The 12,988-nt window shown below is 35.3% G+C and overlaps 1 protein-coding gene across 3 annotated transcripts in view; it reads right to left on the minus strand.

Moving 5' to 3' along the window:
• Positions 1-12,988, minus strand: part of LOC145668833 (uncharacterized) — a 74,755-nt gene that overhangs the window by 38,320 nt on the left and 23,447 nt on the right. For 2 of the 3 annotated variants that reach the window (XM_081737017.1, XM_081737018.1), the window contains exon 6: positions 10,581-10,784. In XM_081737017.1, the coding sequence (XP_081593143.1) occupies positions 10,581-10,784 (204 nt within the window). The remainder of the gene's footprint in view (positions 1-10,580; positions 10,785-12,988) is intronic. The other variant, XM_081737019.1, reaches the window with a different exon arrangement.

The raw sequence follows: 12,988 nt of genomic DNA on the forward strand, positions 1-12,988 counted from the left end.
CCCAGATGATGATGCACAAATATATGTGTTTTGTGGGCGGAACATTGTTTGCTGAATCCGTGGCCCAAACGTACCATGAAGTTCTTTCAAGACTATGAGCATGGGCGACAGCAATCTTCCACTGGCAGATATAACAGGCTGTATTGTGTAGCTATGTGTGATGGCAGGTAGAGATTGCATTGTTGCTGTAATATGCTTCTCGCCTCGCAAAGCCAGAGAGCGTCCAGAGTGAAATTCTAAAGCAAAGCCACTCTGATCTGTGTTATATACGTTATCCTCGCCATGAGCAGTAATGAGTGATTGTACATTTTGGACGAAGGTTTTAGCGCTTTCGTGCACTTGTGTGGCCTTCGCTGTAATGCTATGTGTTACAAATTTTGTAACTTTGCGTGAGACGATACCGTGACGTGTTTTAAAGCGCCATAACCATTTCTTCGAAGCTTTGAAATTAGCAACGGCTGTTGTTTGGTTTGCTTCTAACGCCCAACGTTGCAAGTCTGTGTCATGGACAATTAAATGCCGCTGTTTTGCTGTCGCAAATTTTTCATACACAGTTCGGTCTATCACGTTTAGCTTTTCACGTTTGGTTCCACCTTCTGTGATCTGTTTCTCCCATCTATATAGATCTGTTCTGCATTTGACACGCTTGAAGTGTTTCTGTACAGATTTCCAGGACATCTTTCTCTTCTTCCCTCGTTTCCAAAACGATACTGCCTTCCGCTTGTATCCCATGTCCACAATATCTCTGCTCTTGACTCCAGTTGTATGTACGTTGGAGGTCGTTGGGCCATCCCACTCATCCATCTCATCTTCACTTGCCATACTTGGGATGTCTGATCTATTGCTGCATAATAGGTCTTCTTCAATCTCAACATACATGTGCCCATTCGTTTTGAAACTTTCTAGGATGTTAAAAATATAGTCCTTGAGCTCCATTTCCGTTACCGTTCGTGGTGTCCGGACATATTGTGTTGCCTGATATGCCTCCACTAGCATATCCACCACATTCAGGGGATTCACATAGACCATCTTGCGACCACAAACGTCACAAGCCCACTTACACCTCACCTGAATTTTGTTACACACGCACAAATACGCACAAGCACAACCACCAGTTACACAACAATCAAATACCACTCCAGCTACCACACTGTCCAATGTTCACCACTAGGTCTCACAAGCAGTTAAACGTCGCCTTGCTTGTCTTGTTGAGAATAGTACCTGTGAAAGACACAAATGCACATACACTTTGCTGGCTCTACACCTCGCGTTTGGCAACTTTGTATACTCAAACCAGCTCGTATTGCATACGCCGCGTCCAATACTCTCACTGTTAAAACTGATTTTGTGTACAACGTCAACTTGCTCTTTCTTTCCTTACAGTACCTGCACCTGTCATAATGTGCTACGTCATCTGACCTCGTATTCCTTCATCTATTAGTCGTTTCTACCACTCAACTTGAGGTTTTGATCTTATATGCAACCCGCTGTGCAGTACTGTCTTGCTGGCTGCCTATACGAACGGCGTTTGCATCCTTCTTGCGTGTAGAGATGAATCTTCGTGCACTGAGATGAATCTGCGTCCCTTTCGCAAACGGGTGACGTATGAACTCAAAGCAAAAACACGTATTTTCCATTTTCGTGTTTTCTTTCTTCCTGCTCCTTGCCACCCTCTTCACTCATTTCTGTAGCACATTATGACAATGTTGTAAACGTGATATGTCCATTTCCGGATGTTCTGCTTTCTTCACATGGGTAAGTTCTACCTCAATGGCTTGCGTCAACTATGGGTAGTATTTCGTACATTTAACCTTTTCCGATATCTCTTCTCGTTCTCGCTATATTGCATAAAATCTCATTTTGACCCCATTTTTATGTCCGTATTTGACCCTTTCAATACGCTTGTTGGCCGATATAAAAAAATACGTGTCGCTTCTTTTTTGATGATCTGTATGTCTGTGCAATCTTATCAAAATCGGCGTGTTACACCGAGGTACCCTGCCTTGTTAGTATAGTAAAGTAAATGAAATATCTTGCAGAATTTTCACATTTCCAGGCAAAGCCCCTCCCGAAACAAAATCGTAAATACGCCACTGTTCAAGGTTATTATCTTTGACCTTCTAGAAACAAAGTTCACTCTTTCATAACTTTCCAATTGTTTCATGACACTGGGTCAACGCCAAAAATCCAGAACTGTCATTGGAAAGACGTGGATTTTTTAAAAGTGCATATATGAAAATGCGTATTTTAAAAGTAAGTGTATAGTCTAAGGGTATTCGCATATTTCTGCAAATATATTTGAAATTGCAGATTACTGCAATATTCTTAACGTTCTAACTGATAGTTTCGTGTGTGTTTGATACCTCTTAAGAAGGTATTTTTCCTACCCTCAGAACGAGACTACATTTTCTAGCGTATCTTTCAAACAAAAGACTCATGACGTTCACAAGTCTTCACCACTATCATACATAGACTGAGCATAACGGGATAGATATCTGGGAGGAACTTTCTCCAATTATCAAACACTATATTAGTTAAGCCTGTTCATTTTTTTTTTTAAAGAATTATTCAGTTTATAAGGTGCTTTTAAATGAGTATAAGATTGCATTGTGTTATACATATTCTGTAATTTCAAAACTTTTGCCGGATAAATTATTTTCTGAACATACCTAAGGAGAAGTGTAGTCGAAGCTTTTAATTAAAGCGGTGGAAGTTAAAAGGTCATTTTCGGGCTAGAAACTTATTTTAACAGACAATAGATAAAGTTTGAGAACAGAAAACATTGAAAAATTCCTACTACCCAATTTGAAATTCATTTTGTGCACAGTATACGTTACAAATAAGTGAGTTTGAAATGAATAAGCGGTTTCTTAAGAGGATGCTTCCTAAGCTTTTAGTGCATACTTTCTGCTTTTTTTTAATGCATACAAATCCGAGCACCAATAATCGGTAATTCAAATCGAGACAATACAATCAGAAGCAAGCGCACTAATAAGTAGTTTACACAGAAGAACAAATCTTTTTATAGTATAGCCCAGCGAAGTAACTTGTGGGAACAGGGGGGCGGGAGCGATTGCCTCCGGGGAAGCTCCCCGTCGTTCGAGGAAGGCCCACTTTAAGACAAAATTTTGTTCCTCCATATACGATACGAACATGAAATTATAAATGAGCATCAAACAGGTTCACTACATTACATAAACAAAACAACACACAAAAGGTAAATAAAACAAAAATGAGTCGTTGGCCCATTTCAGTAAAAAATGTCTACTATTAGGAAGCCCTAGAAATAATATTTATTCGTATGGTTTTGAGATTTGTCAATATTGTTCCCTTAATTAATTTGTCATGTATGGAACTGGCTCAGAGGCGTGCGGGAGGGCCCACAAAGAGTAAGAGAAAGATGGAAAGAAGGGGCCTATTTTCGAATTTTGCGGGAGGGTCCAAAACAACTTTTCTTAGGGGTGTCAAATATTAATGCTTACTCCCTCCTCCCAGAAAAAAATCAAAGTTACGGTAGTGGTATAGTCGTACAAAGCATTTTTAAGTATCATAATCACAATAGCGTTAAGTATGCAGAATGATTTCAACGATGACTACGAGACAAAGGGAAGAATGTTGAAGTTACTACAAAAATTCGTCTTGGAAAATGTTTCTTACACTCTTTATACATATTTGAAAAAAAAGGAAAAAAAAAAAAGAAATATAGCTATAACATACCTATGCAAGGATATATGAGACTTCCTGTGACCACGATTAAGAAGTGTTGTGCAGAATTACGGTTTACGTTTGAAAAGGAAAATAACATGCTTTAGTATCAACAGTGAAAAACGTTACAAAATCAACGAAGACAACAACAAAGGAGAGAGAGAGAGAGAATGGTACATATTTTCTCCCACTATCTGTTCGCTGAAAAAAAAATTTCGCCGTCAGTAGATTTAACAGTGATTCTTCTAGAGATAGCACCAAATCTACAGATGCTTGACAGCTCAAATTCTTAATAGGAGAAACAAATACACGAAACAAAATGTATAAAAAATATAGCTATTTATATGTTTTATCCTTTCTTGATTTTTCGTTTATCTCACCTTTTTTATAATCTTGAAAGTGTTGTAAGAAGTACAGCGACAATTCGACAAGCTGAAATCCTTATAACATGCATCAATTGTTAACTTAGCATTGCATTGGTACTCTCTCCATGGCATCAAAGAAAATAACGATATTTTATCAGAGGTCAATCCTGTAACTTATTCATTCTTCTATGCCAGACTGACAAATAACAGAAAATATCAGCTCTACTCGTATTTATTTCTGAAGCCAATTCTTCCTTCTTCTGGGATTTCTCGTACCAACAATACCTTTTTAAATTTCCACTTCCTTCTTCGTTCCATGTATGATGTTTTAATATTCTTGAAATTGGATAACAACGTCAACTGTTAAGAGTTATCCGAGTAGTTAGTACTTTCACCTCTGACACACGTAATGTCATGTTTGATACCAAGTGAAGATCTCTGTTAATTTACAACAGAGTATAAAGATGGAAGATTAAATAACAAATCCAGGGAGGTTAGAGGTTAAGAATCAACTGTTATTTCGTAATCGGTGGTTTTAGGTATCGAAAGCGGCGGCCAACCATTTTAATTACGTTTATTCAAAGGCAATTCCTTAGTTCCTTTGCACAATACCCCAGCATGTATCCAACCTATCCGGATTCCTTCCGAAAAGTCTCTTCCACTTTTCACTTTTGCTACAAAATGGTGTTATGCTTACTATACCTTGAACTTCGTTAATACATTTACAAAGTGAGATGAAACAAGTTTCCAAAAAATATGCAAAAAAGATTCACATACATAAGTCATTTTAGCTGGTCTATGCTATAGGACTCTATTCAATATTTAAACAGACAAAGACATTTACCTACACATCCTTGTGTTAATTTTAACACAAACCATTTTGGGGTTTCTCTGATCTCTTCCTCAATGAGTAGTATTTTACTACGCTGCTGAACTTATAACAGAAAGGATTTTTCACTCTTGAAAATTTCATAACTCAAATTAGTTATACAGGGTGACTGGTAATTCGATGCATTCTTTGCAAGGGGATATTCTTTAAGTACTTTGGAACATTTTCACCTATATGAACCGGGGGTTGGAAATTAACAGTTTCTGAATAATTTGCACATGTGTGATTTCTTTGAAATTTGCCGGCTAACGAGAGGTGCGCGAGAAAGTTTTACTCTGACTCACTTCCACATATCGTAGAGCGATGACATGTTACATATGTAATCCTGCATATCTATGTACGTCATGTGGTAACGTACAGCTCGTAACTCTGCACTGATGTTGTGTTATAGGTCCAAACGTGGAAGTAAGGTGTAGTGGTCCAAAACCCATTACTCCACCTGAGAAAGCAGCGTGGCAACATCGCAGAAGTACTTGCCCCTACGAAATGACTGTATGGTTGGCAAGAGGTGTAATGAAGATGGTGTGTGGTCAAGAGAAAACGCGAACTATGACGGATTTTGTACTCAGGGTCGTGCATCGATCTGGCCAACATTCAAGCAGTGAACGGGTGCGTTGTTTTCAGGAGGCGAACACCTTTTGTCCGTATGTCATGCTCTGGGATTTCACAGAATTCCTCAACGCACGCAGCAGTGAAGCATAGTATATCCTAGTAATTGTGGTACCCTGGAAAACAAGTAGTAATACTCCATGCTGATCCCAAATAAACGTGATCACCACTTTGGTCGCTCAGAGTTGAATACAGACTTCCTTTAAGTTTTACCAGAGTTATCGTGGAACAGACAGATGGACAGACACACAAATGCCAATCGAGCCGAATAGGATAAAAAAAAAAAAAAAAAAAAAAAGATAACTTTCGCTCCAACTGACACTTGGGACGAGCTGGGTGTCTATTATTTCATTTCGATTCAAATATGCATCTCAAGTGGATGGAGAAGGGAATATAAATATACCTTTCAAATATTTGTCTTGTTAATAAATAGAAAGAAAAATGAAAAAAAAAAAATAAAAAAGAAGCCATTCTTGATTAGCGACACCTTACTACTAAAATATATTACATATTGTGCTGTTGTCTTTGTCATATTGAGTGCAGATAACTTGAAGTTAAATATTTACATTCATGTACAATATATGCTGATATGCAAATTTATCTTGAATGAATAATTTTGCAATTTTAAAGCTAACGACGCTGATATTCATAATTTAAAAAATATGATAAAAGGAGTTTAAAAAATATATTCAATTTATAAATAAAACGTTTAAAAGGCTATATACTAGCTGAGTAGCGTAATGCAAGAATGTTTAGGTAAGACCGTCTTTTTTTAATAAGTTGTTTTAGTTTTGCATAACTTTCTCTCCGAGTATACGGAACTGACTTAAATCACTCTTTATTTGAAAAGTTCTCGGGTACGAAACACAGCGAAAAAAGAAACAGGCGTGTAGAATATAGTGATATTTGTTTGAACAAACAGAAGAAAGCAACTGCTAACTTCGGCCAAAATGGTCGTTTAGGCAGGGTCAGCCTCAGGGGATTTGCCACCCCATGCAATAGTATCATTTGCGTTCCCTTCTTCCCTAGAAAGAACACACCTTAAAAGCCACGATTTTAAGTATGTTACCCATTCATCAATAAAGTAGCATTAATGAAAACTTACGATTCATCAAATAATAATAATAAACTATTAATAAGAAGAGTGAGTACAGAGTTAGCATATTTATCAGGAATTAACTTTGAACCATAAATATGTATTTTAAACAATGCATTTTTCATACTTTCAGTTTTAAATACTTTATGCCAGTTTTTTGCAGCCTCCCAAAACTTGTTGCCACTTGAAAATCTACGTGTTACACATATGGTAGAGCCGGCCCTGCGTTTGGGATCCCTCAGTCAAGAAACGCAGTAATAACAGCGGTAGCCAACAGGTCTCATTGGGAAGGAAAATAAAAAGCTATCTCCTGTTTTAATTCATGAGCATGTATGTACAAGAAAAAAAGAAGAAAAATTACGCTAAGTGAAACAAAAACTACCTTTTCTAATATTTACTGGACAAATTAATAAGCGCACACGTAACCCGTTACCCTGTAACGTTTATTTGGAAAACAAACAAACAGAAAAATATATATATAACAAAGATACACTTATTGCAATATTACAATAAGAACAGAAAACTGAAGATCGCAGCTATAAAAATAGACGTTTTATATATAAAGATAACAAAAAAAAAAAAAAAAGTTTACTCAAAGTAAATGTTCAGACATAATACATAGAATACCAGCGTGCTTACAGATTAAGTGTAAAAGTATTTTCAAAAGAAATCTTTAAGGAAATTATACGAAATATTCAGAACATCTGGAAACGTTCTAGGCAATCTGCGAACTACAATTTAACTCTTATCTGTCTAATTACGACATTGTCACTATATACATTTTGTCGTTAAATATTCATAAAACTCTCCTTGTCAGGCAAACATAGTAGAACAGATCTTGTACAATGCTCATACAGATCTTGTATCGTGCTCAGTAAATTCTGACATACAACTGAATCCGCGGATTTCAAAATTCTTTATAAACTTATAATACAAAATTTGTGCATTATATTATTATTAGTGTATGCAATCATGGTTTCGCTCAATTTATTGCACGACTAGAAAGGGAGATTCTTATCTGAAAATTTCTAATGTTAGTTTCTACGCTGATCTGACATTTCGGAATCTCCTTTAACAAATTGTTAGTCAAATGTTCCTTAAACATAAAAAAATTAAACCTTAATAAAATAAAATAATTTTACAAAGCAGCAAACTACAAAACTGAAAAATTGCTTGTTGTCTACAAAATTTTACTCATTGGTTGGTTGATTAAGAATTTAGCAATCCTGTTCAGCACTGAGGTTACACGAGATATGGACCTACAGTTTAACTTAGAATCCAAACCACATAAGCTCCCACCGGGAATCGAACCCAGAAATTTTATTTTCGTCAACATATATACTAAAATATATCCTTCCTGAGTTTTACACTTTTTAGATATTGACGAAGGACGAAAACTTGCTACTTACAACGTAAATTTATCTGTATGATATATTGTATATAAGTAATGAATAATTATAACAATCACTCTTTCAGGCTCTGAATTTAGTTTATAAATTAAATATATTAAATTGTAATTTTAACCCATCAAGTCTCTTACGAACGTACCCATAAAAGTATAATGTAACTACAGTAAGACGCAATTAAAATCTGGTAAAGATTCCGTAGTATAAGGGAAATAAATATCCGGCAAGAATAATCTCAATAAGTGATACCTGGACGGTACCTTAGTACCTTTTATATGAAAAGTACATTTTGTTGTTATACTCTGACGTGACGACTCTGAAATAACTCTTTACAAAAGAAAATCACCTTCCGAAAAAATAAAAGTAAAAAAAAAAAAAAAAAATTTAGACCATTCTATCTTAATAAGCTGAGAACTTCCCAACTCGTCGCTACATTTAAAATTACAATTCCCTCAAATACGTCCATGCAGCCATTTTTCAACTCTAGAATTAACTAGTTCAACGTTTTAAATAGCTATTACTTTTATCATGACATTTTCTCTTTTTATGCTGCTCTGTTGATATAACGAGTCGCAAGCAGTGGCGTAGCCAGACTCTTTAGATAGGGAACTTTACGACCATACAGAACTGACCAAGGAAGGTTACATTTGCTGTATTGGATCAGCCGTGGTCACACAAAATAAGATCATGTTATTTCCAATAGTCCTATCGAAAGCGCTAACTTATTTTCAGAATAAATAATTTTGTTTCTTGATTTATTTTTTTGGCAACGTAAAATGAATAAGTGGTATCTCAACATTCTGTCAAATGTACCAATATAATGTGATAGTGTTTCTTCCTACGTATCATCTGGCAGACACTTTATTATTAATAATGTTTAACAGTAATAACATTTATTACTAGCCAAAGTACTATTATTATATTAAAATGTTACATTTGAAACTAAATGAATAATACATGTATGAAATCCGAATGAAAAAAGGATTCTTATTAGGGTTAGTAAAGTATCCACCCTAAGTCTTCCTCCCAAGCTAAATAGCTGGTGACGCCAATGCTCGTGAAAAATACAGACAGTCCCCGATTTACGTAAATAGATCGCTCCGAGGCTCTTTGGGTAACTCGAATTTTCACCAAAACCGAAGGCTTGTCACAAAAACTGTGAAAACAAATAATACTAATACTAATACTAATACTAATACTACTACTACTACTACTACTACTACTACTAATAATAATAATAATAATAATAATAATCGAACGTGTTTAATAATACTGCAATGCAAAAATTCAATTACAGAATATGCTTTATAAATACGGTACACAAGAGTGACGACGCCAGAGGGGTCGGGCGAAGCAACTGGTGGCTACTCTGTCTCCTCTCCAGACAGGACGTATTGTAATGTAGGTCAAGTAACATAAACTTATACTTTTCGATATACAAAATAACATGTTGTGTTTACCCCCTCCCCCCAAAAAATTAAAGCTGCTGTTGTCACTGGTACAGAACCGTATTTTCTGCAACGCCGATGGTAACAAAATTAACTAATTAATAACAGTTCAACAATAGTTCATTACCAAATTAGTTCATGCCTTATTAGATAGTTCTCAAAAATAGAACTTACTTCAGATGTGTATACCGTTTGTAAATTTTTATTATATCAAAAATTTCTTAAATAAGTATGAATTTACGTAACTCGGGGACTGTCTGTATATAGCAATTATGAGTGAAACAGCATAAATGACATGCACAAAAAAATACAAGAGCATTTGAGGAGAAATACAGAAAAAATACTGCTGCCCCAGCACATTTCTTATACAATATTAGTAACATCAGTCATAAAACTACTGACAAGCAAAGAAATAGCTACAAACTTGCTTTATAATCTGCTTACAGATTTACATCGTCTTCATAGAGTAATTACATCATAAGAAAAAAACATGCTTGAAAACAATTTATGGCACATATCTACATAATCGTGTAGCAGTATTCATACACAATTCATGCTGACCACAACCACCTACACTACAGATTATACATCCACAGACGTAAAATCTCCTGTATTAAAGAACATGCATGATGGAAAGACATTAAGGAGTTCAATGTTACCCATGCAGAAATATTATGCTTCACCAGGAATATCAGCCACTACATCTTCTTTTAGTGCATCCACAGACAGGGGTTTATTTATATTAGGAATATTATTATTATTAAGTGTTTGAACAGTAACTGTGTTATCACTCTGATGCACCACTCTACTTTCCAACACAATGGGTTTTTTAAGTACTACTTGCGGTTTGGGTTTTATTTCATTCTTGCCAAGACTCTGTGTAATAGAAATTTCATTAATAATGGATGATTGTGGAACATTATTTATATCCTGAGAACCTGCTAAGTTCTCTTGCAGCGGTCTCTGGTTATTAGTAACTGTATTTACACCATTATGGTGTTGAATTGGTGGCTCAATATTGGGCACAGACACATTAAAAGCTTTTAGAGAAACAGTACCTACTTCAATTGAGCGATTATTTTTTTCTTGTACCTTGGAAAGACTTTCGGGCTGATGTAAAACATGTTGTTGATTCTGCTGATCTTGACTAGGAACTGGGGAGCTGGAACTAGGCTTTGGGCTCTCGTTCTCTTTCTTATTACCTTGATCAGGGATCAGGACCCGTAATGGCCTCTCGGTTTTCCCACAACCTAAGCGAAGCTCCTTCTGCAAACGAAAAAAAAAGAAAGATTACTGATTGTAATAAGAAGATGCATATTTAATATCAACTTTTTAATTATTATTATTATTATTACGTAAGCAGTATTGTAACAATGGTACTATTGACTTCAGACGTTTCAATGACAGTCTGCCATCTTCTTCAGTACAAATTATTTAGAAGAATTATATTGCCGGTGAATTTCGTTCCACGTACAGCGAGTATCAACATGTATAAAGAGGAAGCAGCACATATGTAGGGCTAAAGATATTTATACGCATGTTATAAGACTTTATTTCCATACTAAAAAAGGACATACATAGTGAAAGAAGTATACTTCAGTTTGTTTATTTATACATGGAAGGAAATTCCCCACAATGTAATTCTTCTCGCAAGGTTGTGTCTTTAAAGAATTTGTACTGAAGATGATTACAAACCATCACTGAAACGCAGAACTGTAATACAAAGCACTGGACACAATACAGCAATGGAAACTTGAAATTAGGAAACCTATCATATATATATGGACGTTTTTAAACTCTTATATTATAGTGAAACTGTATAAAATAACAACCCTTTTTTGTTTTAAACTATTATTATATACGTTCCACTACAATTTAACCAAAGCTACGAGGTATAGCAATCTCAGACGCCGAAAATCAAGCATGTACATTAAAGCACTTAAAAAATACGAATTCTTAAAAAAAAAAGAAAAGAAAAAAAAAAAGAAAAAGAAAAAAAGAAATAAAAGCGATCTTGGCGAACAATAATTTTTCGAATTAGTTACCACAAAATTTTTGAGCGGCCCCTAAATCGAGTTTTCGTATTTTCTACAGAAAAAGCTCATCACACTTAGTAACTGATAATCAGCTTTGCCTACACTATATGTAGTTCTCCAGGAAAATTTTTGGTTGTTGAAATATATTGGATTTTTTGGGCCAATTGATCAGGACCCACAAAATTTTGGAACGGGCCCTAAATCGAGTTTTCGTATTTTCTACAGAATAAGCACCTCATACTGAGTTAACTGAGAGTTTGGATTTGGCTACACTATATGTAGTTCTCCACATATAGGGCCTACAAGAAAATTTTTGATCGGAATATATTGAATCTTTTGATTTAAAAAACTGTTCAACACGTTGTACAACATTATGTAAGAAACACGACATACAGTTTCAGAGTCCACCTTGTTCCCATCGAAGTTATTAATATTAGGATCACATTTAAGTTGAAAACTGAACTGGGCAAGTTTGTCAAGTAAATTTAATTTTAGATAAATTTTCTAACTGGTACGATTTATTTTTCTTCTCTTTACATTTATTCTTTCCTTCTTTCTGCCAGTACTAGCTAAATCGCTTTCCTGTACTTGAAAATGAAACTGTTTAAAATTTCCGGACAATTCTCCATTCTATCCTCCTTTTACCCTTACTTTGTTAATTACTAACTTTTGAAGCCAAACGTTGTGTTTTGCAATAGAATATTTTTTTAAATACTGTATTCAAAGCGTCTTCACAGAACCTCCTATGTAGTGTGGTATATTTCAGCAGCGATTTATTTCATTCAGGCTCTTGATATGTGTAACACCGAACCCTATTTTGAAGTTATAGTGCTTATAGCACTCAAGCATTGAAGTATGGTGTACAGAGAAACCTATCTAAGTTGGACACTTGCGATTCCTTCGAAAACTCTCCAAATTAAAGGGATAGCGGTTTGTATCATAGCCACGTTACGTAATAAACAATACTACACTACTACATGCACCAGTACACTGTATAACATGTGTAGAACGGTATTTGTATATCATGTTATTGTTGTTGAATACTTCTACAAATCTTCATGTAGAAATACATATATAACCTTGAATTGAAGTGTGCAATACAATACAGGATACAGAAGTGCACAACGCAGTTTATAGTGTACGTACGTACTTTAGCAGTTCATAGACACTTAAACATTTGAACAGTAGCATACACAGTAATAAACACATATACTCACACGAATATGCAGAGGAAAAAAAATCGTTCCGCAGTACATGGTTATTTTTCGTGATTTTCATCTTTCGTGAAGAGGTCAGCTACGAGGGTTTGTTTCCTCTCCTGTAACTTGTTCTTTATCCACACACTTTCAACCAATTTTCTCACGCCAATTACAGTTGGTCACTCTGCCGAACCTCTCCACCTGTTCTCGGAATTTTATTATTGTTTTCTCATGA

The sequence above is a fragment of the Thermobia domestica genome, chromosome 13, assembly GCF_964235325.1.
Source record: "Thermobia domestica chromosome 13, izTheDome1.hap1.1, whole genome shotgun sequence".
NCBI classification, from domain to species: domain Eukaryota; kingdom Metazoa; phylum Arthropoda; class Insecta; order Zygentoma; family Lepismatidae; genus Thermobia; species Thermobia domestica.